The following is a 22,329-nucleotide window of genomic DNA, read 5'->3' as shown; positions in this document are numbered from 1 at the left end:
CCTCCAAACACAGACGGTGGAGAGAAGGGAGCTAGCCTATGAGATTGGCAATAACTATGGTTATTATCAAAGGGCCACCAAGGATCCAACAACCTCAAGAAGGGAGAGCACCTAGAACTGACACAAAGCTGGAGATTGCAATTTTACTCAGAGAAGGTGGCAAGAAGCAGAGGAAAGCAGAAGAAGGAAGGGTGAAGCAAACAAAAATAATGACATGGCTTTGTAGCTGGCTATACCCACAATGGAAACTATGGGACCAGCAGGAAGCTAAGTCACCACATCCTGGGAAGACTGCTGGGTCTCTTGGGTTGGGTCTGTTCTCTTCTGAAGCCAACAGGTATTGTTAATTTTAGATTTCTTATTAGTATAAGACAGCTGTGCATGCAACCACATGGTAAAAAGAGTGTCCTCTTGTCAAGATCCAACTGTGATAGACACAGTGAGAAGCAACCCACTACATCATCAAAACCACTATTAATTAGTTTAGATTGAGCCTGTTAGCCCAGAATATGCAAATTTTGTTCCACCCAGCCTAATTTTGGGAGTGGCACTTACCTGGCAAAACTCAGAGAAAGCTTTAGGCATACTCTTCCTTTGCATGTGTGAGAGAGGCTTCAGGGAACTGCATGTCTTAGGATATGGTGACTCAGGGCTGTGTAGAACACAGCAGTGCATGGCAGGGTCAGTGTTCCAAGCTTCTGAACAACTAAGAGAAACAGGTTTATCACCTGACCAAATGGATAGTAGCTTTATCCTGGCTGGAACATAACATGCCAAAGAAGGTGCTGGGTGAACACTAGCCCTCTGTTCCTACCCAGGCTGGGGCCAGCATGACATGACTGTGCTGGGCTTTAGGGAGACTTTTGCTGACACAATGGCAACGAAGATGTCAGCAAATCAGGGAAGGTCCAAGAAAGTCCATGGAACTTGGATGTGAATGAAGGTGAGATGAACAGAAATACACAAACACAGCAGCCTCATCCTCTCACAGCCTCTTCAAGACCAAAACTCCTTGAGAGTGCCTTCCAACTCAGCTGAGATCAGCCAGCTCCTGCTCCTCAGAGGATTGGCCAAGAGTTTCCAATTGTGACCGTGAAGGACTCTGCAACTCTGTTGAGATTCTCCTTTAAGATATTTCAAGTAGCTTTCACATAGATGAGCCTGGCTTTAGAAAGGGGGACCAGTCAGCTGGGAAACTTGACCCTTACCATCCTGGTCTAGAGGGAGTGGGTGTGCAGTGTACTGGGAGAAAACAGTTTCCAGATGGGACACAAAGCTCACAGCACAGTCTCATTTTGCATTATTCGCTCCTGTTATCTTCCCCTCCCTTTCACACCCTCCTTCCTTCTCCTTCTAACTATGCTCCACAGCCAAGAAATAGCACGAGATGTGTTTCCAAAGCTGTATTACCAGTGAGCGGTCAGGAAGGGGGCAGCCAAGGGACAGAAACGCAATGGCGAGGATGTACTGGATTTCCTGATCCAAGCCTGATTTCTGGCTGCCTGTCCCCCTCTAGTTCTTGGAGGACAAGCAGGATGAGCCAGTGTGCACAGGTATGGGGAGACAAAAACCGTTGGATCTCTAGGCCCAACAGACAGCCTTAACATGTTCTGGTACCACAGTAGAATCTGCCCAGGCTGAGGCCACTTCAGTCATGGGGAGAGAGTGAGAATCTGCCAGCTCCTGGCTTCTGCTCCCTCCCACTCCTGGTGATCGACATAGGGACTGACTCTTCCAAACATATTTCCACCACATGTTTTCATCCTGACCTCATGCTTAGGGTTGTCTAAATAGCACACTGTATGTGCGTGCGTGCACTTCTCATTCAAACAGCCTTTCCTGTTGTACAAAAGTTATCTTGGGAGCTAATGTAAGGCATCCAGATATCCAAATGCAAGCTCTACATTTACCCCCACCCAGAGCTGGTGTTAGAACTCTGGAGGTCCCAAACACAGACTGAGGCACTAAGCCTTCTCCCCTGCCTGGTTTCAGGGGAGATGTCTTAAGGTAGCACTCTTCTCGCCCAGTGGCACCATGCATGGCTGAGGAGGTGATGACTTCCTCCCTCTAGATCCACTTCTCTGTAGTCATCCGGGCTGCATCTGTCCCTCCTTTTCCCTTTCACACTTCCATCCTTTGACTGTGACTTTCCTCTTCCCACCTCCAGCTGAGTTGTTTGGAGACAGTCTCCCTTCAGGATCAGCCTGGTTCTCACAGCCTCTCTGGTCCCACCACAACGGTCTCGCTCCAAAGAGAAAGCAGCGAGGGGCTAATCCAGCTGGGCGGCAGCCCAGGCCCAGGAGACGAAAGGCCTTTGCAGGTTGGAGGTTCTGCTCATGCTGGCAGGCAGTGAAGATGGGGAGGGGATTCTTCTGAGTTTTCTTTTCTTTTTGAAAGATTTTTCCTCTTTGCTTGCCAAGATAAATCTCCTGTCCCAGCTGTGACATCTGCATTTCCCTTCTCTGCTTTCACTAAGGAATGAAGCCCCCTGCACTCCAGCTGCACAGCCGAGGTTTTCTTTACATTCCAGGAAAGAAGAGCCCATACACTCCAGACAGTCCTTCTGCTCTCTTTAAAATGCAGAGAATTTTAGACCTTATGAAAGTGAAGTTCTCAACAGCGTTAACAAGATTCAGGCAGGATGGACAGATGTTGTGCACACTTTTTCACACAGCCAGTCAGTGCATGTACACCCCAAGGGGCACAAGTGAGCATCCAACCATCCCTTGGCTGCCACTCCTCTGGTGCTGCTCCATCCTGAACCCATATTACTCTTGTATCTCACGTATCACAGACCTGTGCTGCTCCATGCCTGGTCTGCTCTGGCCCCTGGTGTGCCTGGACAGCTTGCCACTGATCTGCTACCCCCTTGCTGTTGCTGCTTCTCTGCATAGCATGGCCAAAGTGCCAAAGGCCAAACTGCCTGTGAATGCCACTGGCATTCCCCACAGCAGCAGGACAGCACCCTGAGCAGCAGCACCCCTGTCTTTCCCAGGTGCTGCATCAATGCCCAAGCCACCTGTGATTACTTTCAGCATCACAACCTTGGGATGTATGGTGGACTGAACACTCCAGACACTCCAGGGTGGCAGAGTTTGACTGAACTTGATCTGGAACTAGGCCCAGAATTTGCTGCTGTCTGTAGAATCACAGAATCACTTAGGTGGGAAAAGACCTCTGAGATCATCGAGTCCAAGCCATGACTGAACACCATGTCAGCTGGAACATGTCACTAAATGCCACAGCCAGTCTTTCCTTGAACACCTCCAGGGATGGTGACTCCACTACCTCTCTTGGGTAGTCCACTCCAATCACCCCTTTTCTGAAATCTTGCTAATGCTCAACCGAAACCTGCAGTTTAAGAGTATGTCCTCTCCTCCCATCTTGTTGCCTGGGAGAAGAGGCCACCCCCACGTGGTTACAACCTCGTGTATTTGTGAAGAGTGATAAGCTCTCCCCTGAGCCTCCTCTTGTCCCTGCAAAGCTCAGGCACAACTCGCTGTGGAAACCTCCTTCCACCGCGCATCCGTGCCAAGGGCCTGGATTTACAATTTCCAGCGCTAGGCGCCACGGGAGCTAGGAGGGACCGTCGGCGTCTCAAGGCACGGTCGGGGGAGGGCGATGGGGGCGCGGTGCGCAGGCCGGGCGCAGCAGCGGCGCGGGCGGCGGGGCAGCCGTGCCGAGGGGCCGCAGCCCCTCACGCCACCGGGGCGGCGCGGCGCGAGCTGTCCCGGCCGCGCGACAACGGCGGCGGCGGTTTAACGGTCGCCGCGGCGCGCTTCCAACGGCCGGCAGCCGCGGCCGCCCATTGGCCGGCGCCACCGGGAGGCGGCCAATGGGAGGCGGCTGCCAGCGGCGCGGCGCGCGGGAGGAGTGCAGGGTTAGGACGGAGCGGCGCGGGCCCGTGCTGCTCGTCCCGGGATAGCCGCGGTGGGAGCGCCCCGCGGGACATCGCCGCAGCCCCTCCGGCACACACGGCTCCCCCGGCTTGCCGTAACCTCCCTGGCAGGCTGGGAGGTTTCGTGGTTTCGCCCCCTCCTGCCCTGCGATCCCGGCAAGGGACACAAAGCCGTCAGCTGACGGACTGGGTGATGTTAAAAGCATGTGCACAACACAGACCGCATGGAAATTCCGTGGTCGAGATTGCAGCTTTGTAATATCCAGCTCAGAGTTCACAAGCCTGCAATTCATTGGGGAGAATCTTGGGAGACATCAGTCGCAGGGGGAGAGGGTGAGTTAAGTCTTTAACTTAAATGCTTCTGCCCATGAAAGAATAAAAAGAAGGGAGTAAAAAGTATGTGGAAAGTCGAAATCTGCGAGCCTGTGACTGCCAGCGGCCCCAACGAGGACTTTACGTGCTGCTAAAGTCATGGGCACTGGTGTCTCCACACCTGGCACTAGTGTGTTCAGCACAAATGGGATTAGCAGCCAGCACACAGCACCACGGGCAGCGGTGATGTGGGAGAGACTGGAAATGCCCTGCAAGGGAACGACTGTGGAGCAGCAGAGAACCCAGGCCGAGCTGACTCACAAGACAAGTGGCATTGCAGTGTGGCCACAGTGCTGCGGCCATCTGTGTGCCCTCCCACCATCTGCGGATGCCAGGCTCTGAGCAGATATGCATGTGCTAGGGAGGAGGGGGAAAATGGCAGCTCCCCTTGCGCAAAACAGGCTCCACTGGCCTGGGGTGGAAAGCAGCTACAGTACATGATTTGCCTATGGGTTGAGAGCTGCTGAATCTGCAGAGATAGGAATACATCTCCTCCCAGCATTGGTACCCTGAAGGATAAAAAGGAATGCCTCGGCTTTTCAGCGTGCTTTTGTTGTGTATGCTACATATACAATGAACATCCCAAATTTCCTTTGGCTTACAACTGCCTTGCAGCTGACTCCAATAAAAAAAAAAAAAAACCCAAACAAAAAGCCAGGACTTAAACTATATGCAGAACTGGACACAACCCTCTCAGGATGAAACATTTAGATCAGCTGCTCTTGACCCTCATTTGGCAGAAGATTTGGGGTGTATTTTGAGTAGTCTGTGGAAGGTAAATAAAAAGCTTTTCTTTCTAGGCTTTCCTTGAGCTTGGAGAACTGAAGACACCTTCTTGCTAGAAAACAAAGCCACCCTTACTTCTAAGCCATTGTGGTGGCAGCTGGGCTGTGCTCAAACAGAGATATGTATGAACTGTTCTCCATGGGAATGCAGGTATCCCTCGGCAAGCTGGTAGGGGTCTCTTCCTCTTCTTTGCTCCATCCCAAGCCAAGGTCAGTACAGCCTCCAGGCAGAGACTTCACACAGGCCGTAGCCCTTAGAGAGAGAAGCTGTATTGTCATCTCTGTCCCCAGATCTCTGCTGTCTTGGCTGAACTGGTGCTTTGCCTATTTGTGTAAACATGACAGCCTCAGCTGCATTTTCAGCAGGCTCCCTGTGACACCCTAACTCCACATCATGACAGGGCTTTCAGCTGCTGTAGCACCTGGGAGTGGGAGCTCATGTGAATTTTATGTTCTTATATGTAAAAAATAATATCCATCATTTTTGGGAAGGCCCAATCCACTATGTTAACCTGATTCACCTCCATCCAGGTGTGCCCTTTGCAGAGCCCATTCACCCCTCCTCATCCCTGCTGAGGCACAGCAGCCAGAGCACAACTGGGTGTCCATAGCCATGTCTGTACAACCGAGAGATGCATCCCTAGCCCAGCCCTGCAAATCTAGAGGGAAATCTGCCCTGGAAAAGCCTACGTGGATTTGTGTGTGGCATGTTTGCCTGGGCAGTTTAGAGAAAAATTCTGCTTACTGGTGAGGGATGCATGGTGTGACAGCAGGCAAGGCAAATGAAAGAAAATATTGGTTTATTCTGTGTGACTCTGTGAACTACACTGCCATGCTGATGTGAAACTATGTCATAGTATCACCAAAAGACATGAAAGGCAGCATGAATGTTCAATAAATTAAAAATAAATTAGAGAAGTGCAACTGCCCAAGCCAATCACTAGCCGTGGGATGGGAATGTTTATTCAATAACCAAAATAAATTGGAATAAATGCCACTCCACCATTTCTTCTATCTTTTTTGGAAGCTTCTGGCCCTGTCTAGTACGGAGTTGGCAGATCTCTGGTCTTACATAGCTTCTCAGCCCCGTGCCATTTTGGGCCTTTTTTCTGCATCTTGCAAGAAAGCAACAAGAAAGGCACACTGGGAGATAGAGAAAATCTGCTTTGGGAGATAACCAGAGAAGGAGGAAAGGTCTGTATTGTCTTTACAATCATCTTCATTTGTCTCATTGAAACTGTTTCTCTTTAGTGCTCAGAGAGCAAAATCAGAGATAATTCACATTTTGTCCCCTGGCAGGTCCCTGGAGACTCATACAGAAAAGCAGGCCTTGAAAGAGGAAGAGCTGCACTCTATTCAAGTCCAAAAGCTGAGGCATGCAGCTAATACCAAACATTACTGGTGGCTTTCATTCCTTGGGCCTTTGTAAAGGGCACTTAACAGAGAAACTAAGTCTGGACCAGCTGATTTGTGACTCAGGGATGTGAGGGATTTTCACACAAAATCTTGAGAGAGCAAAAGCTGGGACCCTCTTCACTGGCCAGGCTGGGCAAGAGTTGGGTTTTGCAAGCAGCTGACTGAATGGGGTCCTGCACTGGGGCAATTTTCAAAGCAATTCAACTTGGAATGCAGATTTCTGACCTTCTGCCAATATCTCAGTGGAAAATCTGTGCCCTGAACAGCAGATAGGAAATTAAACTTCAGCTCCAATGCTGAGGGTATCATTTTCACCTCAGCGGTGGAGCTGCAAAAACCAGAGTCTCTAGAGAATGGGGAAATCCTTCCTAGCCCGCAAAAGGCAGTAACACCTCTCAGACCATTTGTCACTACTGGGGTAGCCTGGATTAACACCATCCTTGGGTAGAATGAAGATGTGATGCTGGTGAACCAGGGGTAAAAGCCCTGTGTTTCCAAAGATAAGGATGGATATCTGACAGGGCAGAGATTAGGCAGTCACTTCAACCATGGGATGAAAATAACAGCTGAAGGAGAAAAGGGGACCTATGAAAATCCTTTCCCAACACCTGGCTCCCCCAACATCCCTTCTTCAAGCCAGACTTCTCCACAACAAGGCCCAACAGCCAAGGACCCTGTAGCTGGTGAAAAGATGTTGAAATGTGGAGATGCATGGTATCATGTCCTCAAGTAATGTCAGAAGCTTCTGAGAAGAAAAGATCCCATGTTCCTTTGAAAACAGGAAACCTACTATGTCCTGAACTCTTGCTGTGAAAGCTCCTGTGTCAGATCAAGCAGACATCTGCACCCCAGTATTGGAGTGGTCTCTGCAGAAGCTGGGGGATTTGGGAATCCATTTGCTGGACATCCCTGAACAAGAGAGATGATGGATGGCCTCATGGGTTTCAGAGCTTAGAGGAACCAGTCTGGCAATCAAATATGGTTCCTCACAGAGCCAAGTGCCTCCTGCTTCAAATTCGTCATCTGCATCTGAGCTCAGTTTAAAGGCTTCAGATAAATCCAGCCCTTAAAAAAAAAAAACAAAAAACCAACTAAAAACAACCAACTGTTGGAGAAGCAAAATACAGTCACCAAACAAATGAGTCATTGCAAAGAGGGACTCTCTAGCTTAAGCCTCCAAAATGTTTCCTCAGGCTTTTTGCTCCTAGATGAACAAGTCCTTATTACCACAGATTTTCCTGAGAAAAAATCCAAGTCCCCTTTTAATCTGTGGCATGTAGTATGGCATGGCCACCCTGCTGGGTTGTTCTGCAGACAGCAGAAAGAGCACTGGTCGCATTGCAGGCAGGGAGAATCTGAGGATTTTTCTAATGATGTCAGGTTGTAGTCATGTAACTTCATGTTAGCAGCATATTCAAAGATTAAGTTAACTTTCTGTGTAATTAATTGCTAGATTTTAACATAATCAAATCACAGGTGGAAGCCAGTGATTCCTGTGGCAAAAGAAGTTACAGTCCTGCCATGATGGCCAGTGCTGCAAAGCGATAATGAAGACTGTGTGAGCCTTAGAAAAGCAAGATAAAATCTACAGTGGTTTGGCTTCTGGACATCCTTTCAGACAGGACCTTATTTTGCAGATATATAATTCAGGACAAGAAGCAACCTCTTAGCATCCATCATGGTTTTATGTGCAACAAAAGAAAAAAAGCATCAGTGAGATCTTCCCATGTTGTGCTTTAACCTTGATGCTAAGTTAATTTTCCCAAGTATGGTGTTCTCCATATATAGGAAACGCTTCACAAGTTCCCAGTATGTGTCCCAGCACAGATGCAGTCTTCTGTTCCTGCCTGGATGATCACAGCACCAAATCTTCTTATGCCAACCTCTTCCCTCATGCCTCTGCTGCTTGATACTCCCCTGCTTTGCTCCTCCTTTGCCTTCCTCTTGTCTCTCTGAAAGGGTGCACACATCTGGCTTGCCTTTATTGTGTGATAAATCTCACCCTGCATCTTGGGTTCATTTTCTGAAAGTTTTGAATGGTGTCTTGGAAATGCTGTTGGACAATAGGAGCTCTTTGAACCCAGGCCAGCTGGACGGGACTCCTTGCATTGCAGCTGACATGCAGGCTTTGGCGGTCTTTCTCGACTCTTTCCTCTCTTCTCTTTTCTTTACAACATTTGAGTTGTCCTCAAACTTTATTTTTGGAGTGGGCAGTGCATTTCTGAATCTTTTCATCATTATATTATTATTAATTATGGCCATGACTATTTCTCTTTCTGCTGGCACTCCTGGGTGTATCTCTCCTCTCTCACTTAATATCTTGGGTACGACTACCTTGGCCACAACCCACTCAAGCAGTGACTCAGAATCCCTGGCCCATTCCCAGGAGAGATGCAAGAGTTTTGCCAATTTGTTTAAAAAGAGGCCATAATTTCCAGAGTTACTCTCTCACTCAACAGGGCTGAGCAGGGTGGAAAAGCTCAGCTCTGTGGTTCCAGGGAGTCCATCCCTGGTGGACAGGCTATCCTTGGGCTATTACGAAAGCAAAGCTCTGCTCTCTTCACGTGCAAACAGGATCACTTCTGAACCAGGCAGTAGGATTCTCCACTGAAAATAATTTTGCTCCCTGGGGGTCACTGCACTCAATTTCCCCATTCCCAAGCCCCTGGAGGAAACAAAACTAAGGGAGGCATGTGGGCAGGATGAGGCATTGTGAGGGGGGAGTACTGGATGCTCAGGTCAAACTGTTGCCTAATGCATCATCACACAGCTACCTACATCTTGAATCAGAGTGGAAAATGGCATGATATGAAGCAGGCCCTCATATTGCTGGGTTCGAGGTTTGCTTGCAGCAGTGCTACACTGTAGAGAAATCCCATCTTTATCCTCTGAGCATCTCAGAATTTCCCAACCATGCAGAAGGGTGGGAATTGCTCTGATTCTAAAAGCAGGAGGGGACCTATGGCTCAACCCTTTGCCCCTCTACACATTGAGTTTATGTAGTGAAGAAGACTGTTTTGCTCCTGTATGGCTCCTGTGACATAAAGACCTTCAAACAGTGTGCTCTTATGGAGGCAGACATGCAAATCTTCATTTCATGTGCTAGCAAGGACAAAAGAGAAAAAGAGATGGCTGGGCTTGTTGATGCATGGCTGTCTCCCACAGAACATAGTGGGAAGCTGAATGAATCCTTCCCACTGGACTGTGCTGCCCTCTGGAAATGGCAATGAGTGATGGAGGGAAGGAGACCACAGGCCTTTCACTATCAAGAGTGTGCACTTGGCAGTGTCAGACCATGTCCTTCCCAGCCTCCTTTGATATGTGTTGGGAAGCCCATCTGCTTCACAGGGCAGCTGAGAACCCTGATGTTCTCTGGTGCTGGCGTTTGTAAAGAAGAGGGACTGAGATCAGTTGCTTTTTACTCACATCTACCAAAGGGAGGAATAGGTCTTGGGTCAAATAAAATTCTCCTTCCTCCTGTTCAGCTGCAAGGTCCAGCAGGGCAGGGAAGCCCATGAGCATCCACAAACAGTGGTCCCACCAGCCCTCTCTGTGGTGGTGTTGAAGGCTGAGCTGACTTTGGAGCTCTGCTGCAGTGGTCCAAGCACCTGGCAGAGATGTCACTCTCTCTCCAGCTGCAGAACAGTGCAAACCACAGCTGGTTCCCTGTGCAGGGCTGCCTCTCCCTGGCTGGCAGGCTGGCTGCAGCTGGCCTCCACTCCTGCCAGTGGGGTGGCATTGCTGCTTCTGCTTGAGGAATGCAAACCGCCTGAACTGCTCTTGAGGATTGGCCAGGAAAAGTCCACAAATAGCAACAGGAAATCAAAATGCCCGCTCCAGACATGCACTAGATACTAGGCCATCCAGCACAAGGAGAAAAATGAAATGCTGGGCAATGGAGATTACATCATGCTGTAGTTGAACGTGTGAGCCCATCCAGATGGGGCCATGCCAACAGGTCCAGATGGCTCAGGAATGCTAACTGCATAGCTACCTCTCTCATCTTTGGTTTTTCTTCCCTTTTTCTTTCCCTATTCTCAATCCCTTCTGTCATACTTCACTCTTCCCTTTCCCAGAATAAGTAAATACATCCTCTGACAACTCTGTGTAATTCAATTTCATCATATATCAGAAAGGCATTTGAGACCAGTGGATGGGCAACTGGTCTGGACATGGGTCTCTGGCATTTACCTGTAGATATCAAGGCTGCTGGGTGACCTCACCACATTGTGTAGCTGCTGGGCTTGACACAGCACTGTGCCTTCACCTCAAGTGGGACTTCAGCTCCAGGTCACAAAGGGGGGAGGTTGCAAGGGCTGTTCCCCTGGAGCCTGGAGCATGCTGGAAAATGAAGAAATCAGCATTGCTCCTGCTCTGCTCACCCCAGCTGCTTACAGCTGCCACTGACTACTCACTGTGGCTGCAGCTACAAGGGGAGGGAGAAAACAGTTTCACTGTCTTAGCTAGCAGCCTCTACCTACCACCCTGGTACTAATTAGCAGCAAAGAAAGGAATGCAGCACCCTCTGTTTCATCCCCAGTATTGACCAGAGTAGCATCTGCTGCTACTCAGCTCTCTCCCAGGATAATAAAAAAAGGCTCAAAACCATGTAAGAAGAAAGTGGAAGGTGTGTACTTTGCAAGGTCTGAAAAAGGGCTGCAGGCCATTTGCTCTTTAATTACTGCTAATCCAGCTGCTGGACTGCTGCCAACTATATTTGACAAAATCTGAAGGGCAGGAGAAGCATCAGAGGATGGAAAAGCAACCTCTGCATCACTCTTCCTAATGGATGATGGTGACCCTAACTTTACAACAGGCTAGACAGACCTACTGCAAGGAAAATGCAGCTTCAAAGAAAAGGAAAATGCAAAACCATGCACTGAGCAGCAGGAGAGACTGACATGGGTCCTGAATGTCCTGCAAGGGACTGATAAAGCCATGACTTTCTGGTATTTTCAGCTTGTTACCTCCTTCTCATTTACAAACCCAGGGAGACATAGTTTGGGAGCCTGGCTACTCAGCCCAGCACTGACCATGCAGCAGTCTGGGGCAAAAATGTAACACGGTGCTCTCAGCAAGTTGCACCAAACTGAGGGGAGAAGTTAGGTTTTGTGCCTGAGCCAGGATCTGGTTGTACAGTGGAGGATGAGGTATGAGTACAGCCCATTCACTGGATTTATAAAGCACAAACTGTTTGGTTTTCAGTAAAGCCCAGAGAGGTCAGGCCAGCAACAGCATGGGCCAAAAGTACTTTAGTTTAAATCCTGATGCTGACCAACACAGTCATTCATACTGACACAGAAAGATTACTCTGGATTAGCTTGAAGTATCTGAGGTCAGAATGAGACACATGCAGTCCACAGGGACAAGGAACAGGAGAGGGGAGAAGGATAGCTGGGATATCAGTGAAGAATAGATCAGCCAAACTGAAAATGCAGCAAATATCATATGTAGCTGCAAAGTCATTAAAAAGAGTCCAACCAGGGAAGCAAAGTAATAGCTCCTATGGATCTTTCCTGGCAGATACTTACTAGCAAAGCCTCACTCCAGTCTTAGTTTTTGTTAATCTGCTTCATGCATTGATAACACTGCTATTTTTCAGTAATAATAAAGATATGCAGTTTTTTATAGTGAGAAAAAGCTGCATCACTGCAAGTGACACCCTGAGGATCACACACTAAGAAACTGGCAGAGCCAGGGCTAAAATGCAGTTCTCCCATTCCCAACAACCTCACTGCACCACTGTCCATAAAGACAGGAAAATCACAACAAAAACAAACCCAACATCATTCAGTTGGCAATTCAGTACTTGTGGCTCAACAGCACCTCATCAGCTCTGAAAGTCTGCCACATTTGCTTGGAAAGAAGAGCCACATTTCCAGCACTCCCTGGGCAAAGAGCTCTCAGATCGAGAGACTGAAAAGTCTTTGAAAGAAATCTGCTATCAACAGTCTTTACAAATGTCAGAGCTGGTTTCTTCCTCCCTGAGCTGCCTTGCTTGCAGTCCCTCCCCCCGGGGCAGCAGTGAGCTCAGCCAAAGCACCTGCCCAGCTCCTTCCTTCAACTGTCATGAATTTAGTGGACTCATTTAACATCAAGCTGCTCTGACATGCACCAATTAACTCCTGAGGCTCTGAACCCAGGTCCTCTTGTTAATCCTGGTCTCCCTCTCCCTCTTTCCCCTTCAGGAGGGGAAAGCTCTCTTCTCAGTAGTGAGAGGGCTGCAGATATTGCAGAGCCAGCAGCAAGTTCTCATAGTAGACCCCCTGTGCCTCAAACAGCAGTGATAGGTTATTCTTGAGCTGCAATGCTCTCCCCGGACATGCCATGTCATCGAGAGAAGAAGCCAGTGACCCCATGACACCGTGATGGGGAGTCAGCACAGGGGATGTTGTTTGGGCATCAGTCTAAGAAAGCTCATCTGCAGGAGGGATGCTGACAATCCAATAGGAGTCTCCACAACCAATGTAGCATCCTGTTCCCTCCTGTGTAACACAGCTGGTGTCAGACCCAAGTTGTAGTACTCCTCCAGCCTTAGCTGCCAGGTTCCTCCCAAGGGAGCCCGGACATTCCTGTTGCAGGGGAACTCCTGACACAGATTGCTGAGCTGAAAGCACTATGTTTTGCATCTATTCTAGGAAAAATGCTAACTGCGTTTTGAGCAGGCTTTGCTAATCGGGTCAGCCAAACTGACCTAAACGAACATTTTTCCTAATCAAGACAAAGTCACAGTGTAAAGAAGCCAAAAGCAACTTCGCTGAGGTAGTCAGGGATGAGTTTCCTTTGGAACAGCCTGGACAGTGATCGTAATAAATGACCTCACATAAGGCATCACCTTTGAGCTCTAAAGATGGTACTAATTACTCCAGTACTGGTTTAAATTACATACTAGTTTCAGGGAGAATAGCCTTGAATAGTGCTGTACAGGGAATTTCTGCAGTCTTAGAAAGTGAGAAGATAAAACAGAACAAGAAAGGAGTGAAAGAGTGTGTGGATATGTGCACTTCTAACCTTCATGAGACCTTGTTCTGGCTGAACAATGTGTCAAGATCAGTGTCAAGCATCTATCACTTGGATGCAGACCAGACCAGACCAGAGCCACACGATTTCAAAGGCAGATAGCCCTGGACAGGTTTAAGAAAATAAGAGTCGAAGGAGAGATATAAAAAAAGAGAAAAGAAGGTGGGTAAAGAAGTCAGAAAGGGGTAGGTGAGAGGATGAGGCTGGAAAGTTCAAGTCAGTTCAGGAAACTACAGGAAAGGAAAAGTTTGAATGATGTTATCCTGAAGGAAAGCAGAAGTAAAATTTGTTTTCTTGAGCAGCTGGGAATAAGTTAGATAGATGTAAATACTGCATGGCAGACATGTGGGGAACAACTGGGTTAAAAGACACAGCCTGCCTTCCTGCAGTCCCCTGCCACTCTGGCCATGCCCTTGGCTCTTTACAACCTTTCAGCTACTTCTGCTCTGAGGAACATTGCAAAACATGCAGACATCAACCCAAGGAAACACCTAACAACTTACAACACAAATTGAGCTCTAGACACAGGAAAGAATAAGAGAAGAGCTCCATGCAAGCACCCAGTCTGTCCTAGTGCCAGGCCAAAATCTGGATTGATAATTTCAGTCAGAGGATACCAAACTTCATTAAGGTTGCTCGCACATAAGGCACCTGCTGCAGCGGGACAAAGACAGTGCCAGCATGGGGATCAGCCGAGAAACATGGCTTTGGTTTCACCCTTGTCCTCACTTCTCATCTCCCATATGGAGACATGAAGTCCCAGCAGTTCAGAAGTGTAAATACTGTCCCTGACAGAAAGCTGGGATTGGTAGGATGTAGTAATCCCAGGACTAAGACTGGCTTGGAAGTGAGGACCTAACACACTTGGCTCTTCCAAAAGACATATCTCCTGAAGAAGAACAGTTGCTGCCTGTGAAGCATAGGTGATTGCATTCGACCTTGCAGCACAGACCTGGAATTTCCCTGGGAAATCTCCAAGCCAAATTAGGCCAAGATATAGGTTTTGGCCATTTCTTAGATGAGCTGTAATGGTTTGCTTCATTGCTGGTGCCCTATCTGTTTTCCTGCAACTCTGCAGCAACGAGAGTCACCAACTGGCTTTTGGGAACCATCTGTTTTCTTGCAGTGGACTGTCCACAACAGGACAAGGAAGCATAGGCTTTAGTGGGTTGCCTCATCCCTTCCTTGGAATGCACTGGTACAAGTCAGCCTTGAGAATCAAATCTCTGTATCAAACACAATCCTGCCTGTGGTTATGTGCGGAGGATCTGCCATGTGGCCATCCCAAAGATAACTCCAGAGAGTTAAGCATTTTCATTTGCTTCTTTTAACACTGAGGATTCTTTAAATAGTAAATAAGTAATTACTAAATGCTAATTAAATAACAGAGTCTTAAAACCTATGGAGAAGTGCTAAGGGGAAAAAAAGGGAGCAAGCACAGGAATAACCTTTCTCAGAGGGAACACAGTAGTCAGTCACAGAGGTGTCAGCCTGGCCATATTTTAAATAGAGCAGCTACAACTGTGGCTATGAAATCCCTAGTTCTAAATTCCCCTTTAAGGGGTTGCTTCAGAAAATGCTTTTCTTTCCTATATCCTGCTCTACCAGAGACAGCTCCATTCCAGGCTTCAGCAAGATCAGTGCAGCACCAATGGGACCAGCATGGCACCAGCATGGCACCAGTGATGGATGAGACCAGAGCAGCATGGGGCAGGACCAGTGCAGTACCAGATGAGCTCCTGGGCAGCAGAAGACACTTTGCATTGATGAACCAAACATATTTCATTAGATTCAGAAGCCACCACATGCTACGCTTGGTCACTTGTACTGGTACCAGGAGGAGGTACAGTGGGCCAGTCTTAGAGGTTTTCTATAGTCTGATCTATACAAATGAGACCTCAGGTTTTCTCCTCTCGAAAGTGGTGGTGGCTGCCTTATGCCAGAGGGGATGGGGATCACCTGGCAGACATGGTCTGAGCAGTACACAACTCCAGCATCTCCCAACTGGTGCTGCTGACACCCTCCCGTGGTGGGAGTGGACTGTGTGCACAGATGTGCCTTCACCTCCTGCCAAACGCTCCCTTTGTTTACTCTGCAAGCACTTCACCAAAGACCTTCCTGCTCCTCCTCACCAAGATGATGGCTCTGTCTCCACTGTTTAACCCTGTCTTGGACACATGCCTTCCTGCAATCCTGCTCTGAGTTGCAATCTCTCTCCTAGTTCTGGCCCAAGGGCACAGTTAAAGGGTTCTACTTTGGCTGAGATGATAATTTAGGACAATGTGTTCCCATCACATGCAGGCAGTTTCCAACAGATAAATATGTTTATTCAGGAAGAGTATCCCAAATGTTTATCAATTTCCTGGCAGGTAGGGCACACAAATGATCCACAGTCTCTGGATGAAGTATTGACCTAGAGTCTTCCAAATGAAGTTCAAGTCTCTGTCCCTCTTCATTACCAAAATGGAAACATTTTTCTTGGTGGTGACTCTGTGGTGATGATGCTCAGAGACCCAGACTCAGACACCCATGGACCCATGCCTTGGCTTCATCCCACTGCCAGCACTTCTGCAAGTGTAAGTCCCACCATGAGACAGTAAGGAGCAGCAGGGACACAACGTGGAGAAGCCATGAGATGGATCCAAAGAGACTAATGAAATAGAAATATTTATATTATTCCAGGAACCATTATCTTTGGATTCATTTCCATTAGGCCAGGTCTGATGGCCCCACCAAGTCTCTGTGTATTTGTGCTCCGGATCCTACAGGAATCTGGATGGCAAGTTCCAAGTAAAATTTAAAGAAAATAGCCTTTCCATACCCAGTACTTGGCAGACTAACCATAAATGTGTTACTGACCAAATTTTACCAGGCACAGGAATAGAGGGCCAGAATGCTTGCTGCATATCTGTCCATGAGAGATTACCATCAGTCCCAGAGACCAAGCCTCCCATTACAGCAGAGCTCCCCTGTCTAGCAACTGGAGGGATACAAAGTGGGTGACCAAATCTACCTGAGCTCTCCATTCTCATTGTGCACTGAGATGGTGAGAGAGAGTTTACAGAGCATGAAACTCTCTCAGACCAAAGGTCAGTCCAACACCTAAGCACCACTTAAGTGCTATTTATGTCCCTGTAGGAGGCATAAGAGGAATAAAACTGTGTACAGGCTTCCTGTGAGAGTGACAGTCACCCATGGTTAATAGCCTCTCCATCTTCAGTGGAAGCTTCCCCTGAGTTGCACCAGCACCAATCTCAGCCTGTTCACTATGTACAGTCCTGCCACTCTCCTCCTTCTGCGGGCTGGGACAATATTAAAGGAAAGAGCACACAGTAAACCCAACACCCAGCTTACACTCAAGGAGCAAACCCACAGAGACAAGCAGTTCCTCTCCCATTCTGCAGCCCCTTTGTAGGCTTTAGAAAAGGCCAATTGTCACCTTGCCTGGGCATATAGGATCACACAGTGAAAGAGTGCCTTACTGTGCATTCCCCAGAGGAGCTGGGGACTGCCTGAGACAGCCTGAACAGCCATTCTGCAGCTCCTAATAGCAGAGACCTGAGTGAGCACGCAGGCTCTTATTTTGCCTTGATGTCTCTTGAAGGAGGTAAAGTGTATGCTTTGAAAAGCATAGAGTCAAAATAAAGCTGTGTTTATCCAAAGTCATCTTTGAAGGTGTTTTTTTGCACTATAAAACACAGAAAGAGAGAGAAGAAACAAACTCACTGGGGTACTGGGTTAAAAAGAAACACATGACTCCTGTTTGGCTGGTTTATTCTGGCTTCATTCTGACACCAGTGTCACAAACCTAGTGAAGCACAGTGGTGAATCTGACTCAAAAGATAAGTGTTTTGAAGAGTTTCACAGCACTGATAAGAGCTGAAAGAGAAAGTAAGAGCTCTCTGAGTGCAGTTGGAAAGGACCATAAGCAAATAGATGGCTGCTCACAGAAATGACCAGAAATGCTGGACTGAGCAGGACACAAACGGGTGAAATTGATAAACAGGCTCTGCTTGAAGTATTGACTTCATATATTGTAGGTCCTTCTGGGAGAAAAAGATTTGCAAAGTTGCTTAAGTTCAAGAGCAATATGCAGCCTCTTGAGCAAAAGAAGACTGACAGGGCTGTTAGTAGCCATCCTATGCAGGTCTGGTTAGCAGAAGCTAAGTGAAGAGAGGCATTTCGTGCCCCTTAGAGATTTCACCTCCAATTAGCAAACAGACACCCCTCCTTTAAAAAAAATTTAAAAATTGGTGATAAATGCCCCATCTAAACATTTCCCATTCCAATTTATGACCACTCATCTTCCTGCCATGCACTTATGAAAGAGCCTGGCTCTATCTTCTCAGCAACTTCCTCACCTGTGCTTCTTATAGGTCCTCCTAGAGCTGTCTCTTCTCCAGCTGAGGGAGTCAAACTCTCTCACCTACTGTTCACTGGAGAAATTCTCCATCTCCCAGTTACCTTGGTGGCAATCCCCTTGATGCACTCAGATTTATCCATGCCTTCCTGGTATCAGGCAGCCCAAAACTGGATACTTTATTTGAGACACAGTTTTATGATTCTCAAGAAAAAGGGGATTATCACTTCCCTGTGTCTATCTACCACTCCACTCCTGCTCCCAGCTGCCGTTGCTATTGGGGCACAACAATGCCCCATGACCCCTGGTGGGTCAGTACAACTGTCCATCCATCCATCCATCCATCCATCCATCCATCCATCCATCCCAGGGGCAGGAGGCAGGATTTTTTGCTCTTGCTAAATTTCATGAGATTTCTGTCAACCTATTCCTACCACCTGGGCATATGTCCCTGAATGGCACCCCCCACACTTACTCTTTTTTTTTTTTTCCTGTGGCAAGCACACAGACCTTTCTGAAGATGCATCCACAGATGTGCCTTCATTAATTCTTTGTCACAGCTTCAGATGAACAATACAGAAAACCATTTTTAAAGACCAAGGTGACTCATTAGGACTGCCGAGGTTGAGGAAAATAGAGTAGTTTAGACACATGCAATTCTTGCCCCAAAGGAGCACAGACTCTGCAGTAAGATTCATCCATCTTTTATTTCTGTTTCCTTTCTGAAAAGAGGAAATCATACTCAGGAAAAGTTTCATACTGACATTTTATGGCTGAAATTCCTGGCCTGTTTTAAGAAAAATGCCTGCTGAACAATATCTGGAGAAGTTTGCCCATCTTTGAAGCAAAGGCCCTGGCAACTTTGTGAGCTATTGTGCACGGTGATGCTTTGCACAGTTCTGTCTAAAAAGAACTTCTCCACACATTTCAAAATCCCAGGGGATTTGCTGGATTTAGTAAGAAAACCCAAGTGTATTTCTTCCATCCTCCCCATTGTCATGCAGAGTGAGAACAAAAAGGGTGATGCATTATGTTCTGGCTCTTGTGTCACCAACAGATTTGGTAGGTGAGATGTGGCTACAGAATCTCTTATATGCATCATCTGCAGGAAGAGGAAGTTTCAACCTGACTCTCTCACTCCAGCAGAAGTTTGTGGGGCTGGCAGTTGGGAAAATAAGTCCATAGGGGAAAAAAGCCTTTAAAAAAGTGCCTTTTGGCTGTCAGCTGAGCACAACGATGCCTGAGTCACTGCAACATAGTTAATGAGAAGACAAGGGCAAGCTTGCTTTCAGAAGCAGCTCTCCAAGCAGAAAAGCCATATAAATGAGGCAGGACAGAGCCAGCCTGCCCACGGCCACCAGACACTTTAAACACACTGTCCTGGCAGGTGGCACCAGATGGCACTCTTACACAAAAGCTTCTTTTTCACAGGGTCTACTTGCAGGCAGAAGTTGTATTTAACTATGAAAAGGTAACACCGATCTTGGTTAGGTATTCTCTGACTTCTGACCGCAGCCCATGTTGCACCTGGGTAAAATGGCTGGTGCAAATACATACTATTTGCATTTTGGTAAAGGAATAAATGGCCTTGGCATAAAGCACTTCCTATCAGCATACTTCATCCACACTGGATGTGTTCAGAATTAGGGAAAGCACAAAACTCCTAGCAATAGGTCTCTCAAATAGGGGCAGGCAAGGTGAACACTCAGTCTTGGGGTGATGTGCCATTGGAAAGTCTGCCTGAACACTACAGGACTTTGTTGCCTCTGGTAAAGCCCAGTGGAGTCAATCCTTGAGGCACAGTGGTATCTTGGAAATGAGGAGCTGGCAATATCGCTGAGAGATGGGACTGCCTGCATAATCTCTTTCCCAGACCCTGTGTGCCTCTGCTTGGTGCAATGCACTTAATATCTATGCGAATTCTGTATCTCTACCGTCTCCTTCTCAAAGGAGGCAGCGTTAAAGGCTTCCGATATCTTTTGCGTAGAAAAACAGAAGTGGATTCATCAGTGGATTCACCCACTCCCTGTTCCCTGCTCCCACTGCAAGGGCAGTCCTCAGAGACACTCATAGTGCTACACCGGGAACTCGGGAGGTGCCAGTACTGTGAAAGTGGAGTAACCAGCCGCGGCGCAGACCTCTGTCCGGGCCAGGCAGAGTCCCACGGCTGCAGCCGCTCAGAGGCCGGCGGAGCCTCGCGTGCAGGCAGGCTTCTGCTGCCAGCGCCGGATACCCTCGCTCCAAACCACCTCTGGGGTGGGGCGCTTCCCACTTCTGCCTCAGGGTTGGGTCCGGCCCGGCAGAGGGGCTGCAGGATCTGCAGCACAAACTCCCATGGAAAGCTGGACTGAGAACTCGCCTGACTCCTGGGAGAGGCTGGGCAGTTTCCCTAGAGGTGAACAATGCGCCTTTGGTTTCTTGAGACTGGCAACACATTTTCCTCCCAAGTCAGTCTTCCCCTTCACCCTTCTCTCCAAAGTAAATCAGCCCAGCCTGAGCGCCAAGCGGTAGATGCATCATCTCCCAAATGCCACTCTGAGGAAAAGTTACAGGCAAAGGAGAGCGGAGGCGCTGAGCCCAAAGCTGTCCCGACGGCATCTGCCGTGCCTCCGGCCCGTGTGTGAGCCCGAGCTCACACACGGCAGCTCGTACAGCCCCCGCCTGGCACCGCACACTTCTCCCCAGCCATCAGGCTCATAAAACCGTAGTGTAGAATAACCCTGAGATTCCCCGGCGGGGTCTCCTCCGGGGAAACCACGGCAGGGCCGCTCCAGAGGGGCGCTGGCCGTGTGCGACGGCCGGCACCCGGGTACCTGCATCTCCGGGGCACCCCGGGGCAGTCGGGGCAGGGTGGGGACCGAGGAGAGCCCGCCGGCATGTCCCATTCCTGCTGCCGGGGCCGGCCCGCCGGAGCGGGGGTGCTGCCCGCGGTCCCTTACCACATTGCTGAGGAAGTCCGCCTCGTTGAAGTCGCTGAAGTCGAGGAAGCCGGTGCCGGCGGCAGGGAAGAGCCGCTCGGCGGGGAAGGGCTCTAGGATACTGTCCATGGTGCCCGCGGCGCTGGGGCTCGGCCGCCCCCCGCGCTCGGCCGGCCGGGCTCACTGCGGCCGCACGCTCCCGCCCGCCCCCCGGCGGCGGCGGCCCATGGGCGGCGGGGCGACAGCGACCGCCGGCCGGGCACGGGAGCGGAGCGGCGCGCCGGTGCCGCTCGGGGCGGCTGTCAGTGCCCCGCTGCCGAGGGACCGGCGGGCGGCTGCGGCACGCCCCCGCAGCTCTCCGGGAGCCGCCGGGGCGGGACTTCCCGCGCAGACACCCCCTCGAGGCAGCGCCCCCGCCTCCCGGGCAGCCCCCGCACGGCCCGGGGGGGCCAGCCGGGCGGCCGTCCGGGATCCTCGGGGCTCCCGCGTTCCTCCCGGGGCTGCGCAGGGACCCGAGGGCGCTGCTGGTTCCCGAGGCCGCTGCTGGTTCCAGGCAGAGCCGTGTCAGTTTGACGAACTGAACAAACCCTCCGTTCAGCTACCGGTCGGCCGGTTTTGGTGGCTCCTCTGCATCCCTGGGGCAGCGGCGCCGGGAAAGATGGGCATTCCGCAGGGTCCGAGCCTGATGGGCAGCCGGCATGGAGGTCCCCTTGCCCCCGCTCTCCACAGCGGGCTTGCAGGTAGGCCTGGCTGCAGCAGTCCATGTGGCTGCTCTGTAATTAAAGAGTTGTGCACCATTAAAGAGCTTCTGGAAGATTATATGGTTTCAGATAAATAGGATTATGGATCCCTGTCCTCTCTGATCATTACTCCAACCAACACTCAGGAAAACCACTTATAATAATCCCGTTGAAGAAGCCCTGATGTTTTATTAATCTGTCCCTGCTTTCATGACTCCACAGGAACAGATTGGAGTCCCAGCTTCCAGGAGGAGCTTTCTTGGTCACAGGCATCTGGTGAAAAAAACCCCAAAGACAGAAGTGCATCTCTCTTTGAGGAAACATGGCTGGAAGTTTCCAGTGGTGAGGGTCCTGGCAAAGAAGTACTGATTTGAAGCTGGCTGGAGCCTGTACTTGAACTGGACGCTGGATATTCATCCATCCAGGCTCTTGCTCCGCATTCTCCATGGGTGACAGAACCAATAGCACAACCTAAGGTGCTCCTTGGCTACTGGTTGCACAAGCAGCCACATCCTGCACACAAAAGCCTTTATACTTAGACACACAATGAGCTCTTTCAGTTACATTTACTTTTTACCTAATGTTTCAGTCAAGTGTAAAGAACCTTTGGGTAAAAGGTTAGAGACATAAATTCAGCCAGGATGGAGTTGTGCTGAGAAAATAATGCTGTTCCTACTTCCTCAATGGTAAAGAAACCTCTTGGTTAATGTGGAGGCCAGTGGGTTTAAAGGGGGGAACACAAAAAACTTTGCCACTGTAAGATGGGGAGAAGAAATATGTCCAGACCGTTCAGCAAGAAGTAAACCTGTTTCCAAGCAAG

The 22,329-nt window shown here is 49.1% G+C and overlaps 1 protein-coding gene across 8 annotated transcripts in view; it reads right to left on the bottom strand.

Moving 5' to 3' along the window:
* The window catches only part of CREB3L1 (cAMP responsive element binding protein 3 like 1), a 45,245-nt gene extending 24,107 nt beyond the window's left edge, over nucleotides 1–21,138 (bottom strand). The window contains exon 1 of one of the 8 annotated variants that reach the window (XM_085062472.1): nucleotides 20,791–21,138. In XM_085062472.1, the coding sequence (XP_084918598.1) occupies nucleotides 20,791–20,898 (108 nt within the window). In that variant the 5' untranslated portion in view covers nucleotides 20,899–21,138. Of the gene's footprint in view, nucleotides 1–2,161; nucleotides 2,996–3,019; nucleotides 3,405–3,425; nucleotides 3,567–20,790 lie in introns of those variants that run through there. The other 7 variants (XM_085062477.1, XM_085062471.1, XM_085062476.1 and 4 more) reach the window with 7 other exon arrangements.
* Between the last annotated feature and the right edge of the window lie 1,191 nt (nucleotides 21,139–22,329).

This window comes from Lichenostomus cassidix, chromosome 5, assembly GCF_008360975.1.
Source record: "Lichenostomus cassidix isolate B80296 chromosome 5, HeHo_3.0, whole genome shotgun sequence".
Taxonomy (NCBI): Eukaryota; Metazoa; Chordata; class Aves; order Passeriformes; family Meliphagidae; genus Lichenostomus; species Lichenostomus cassidix.
This window is presented reverse-complemented; position numbering and strand designations above follow the sequence as displayed.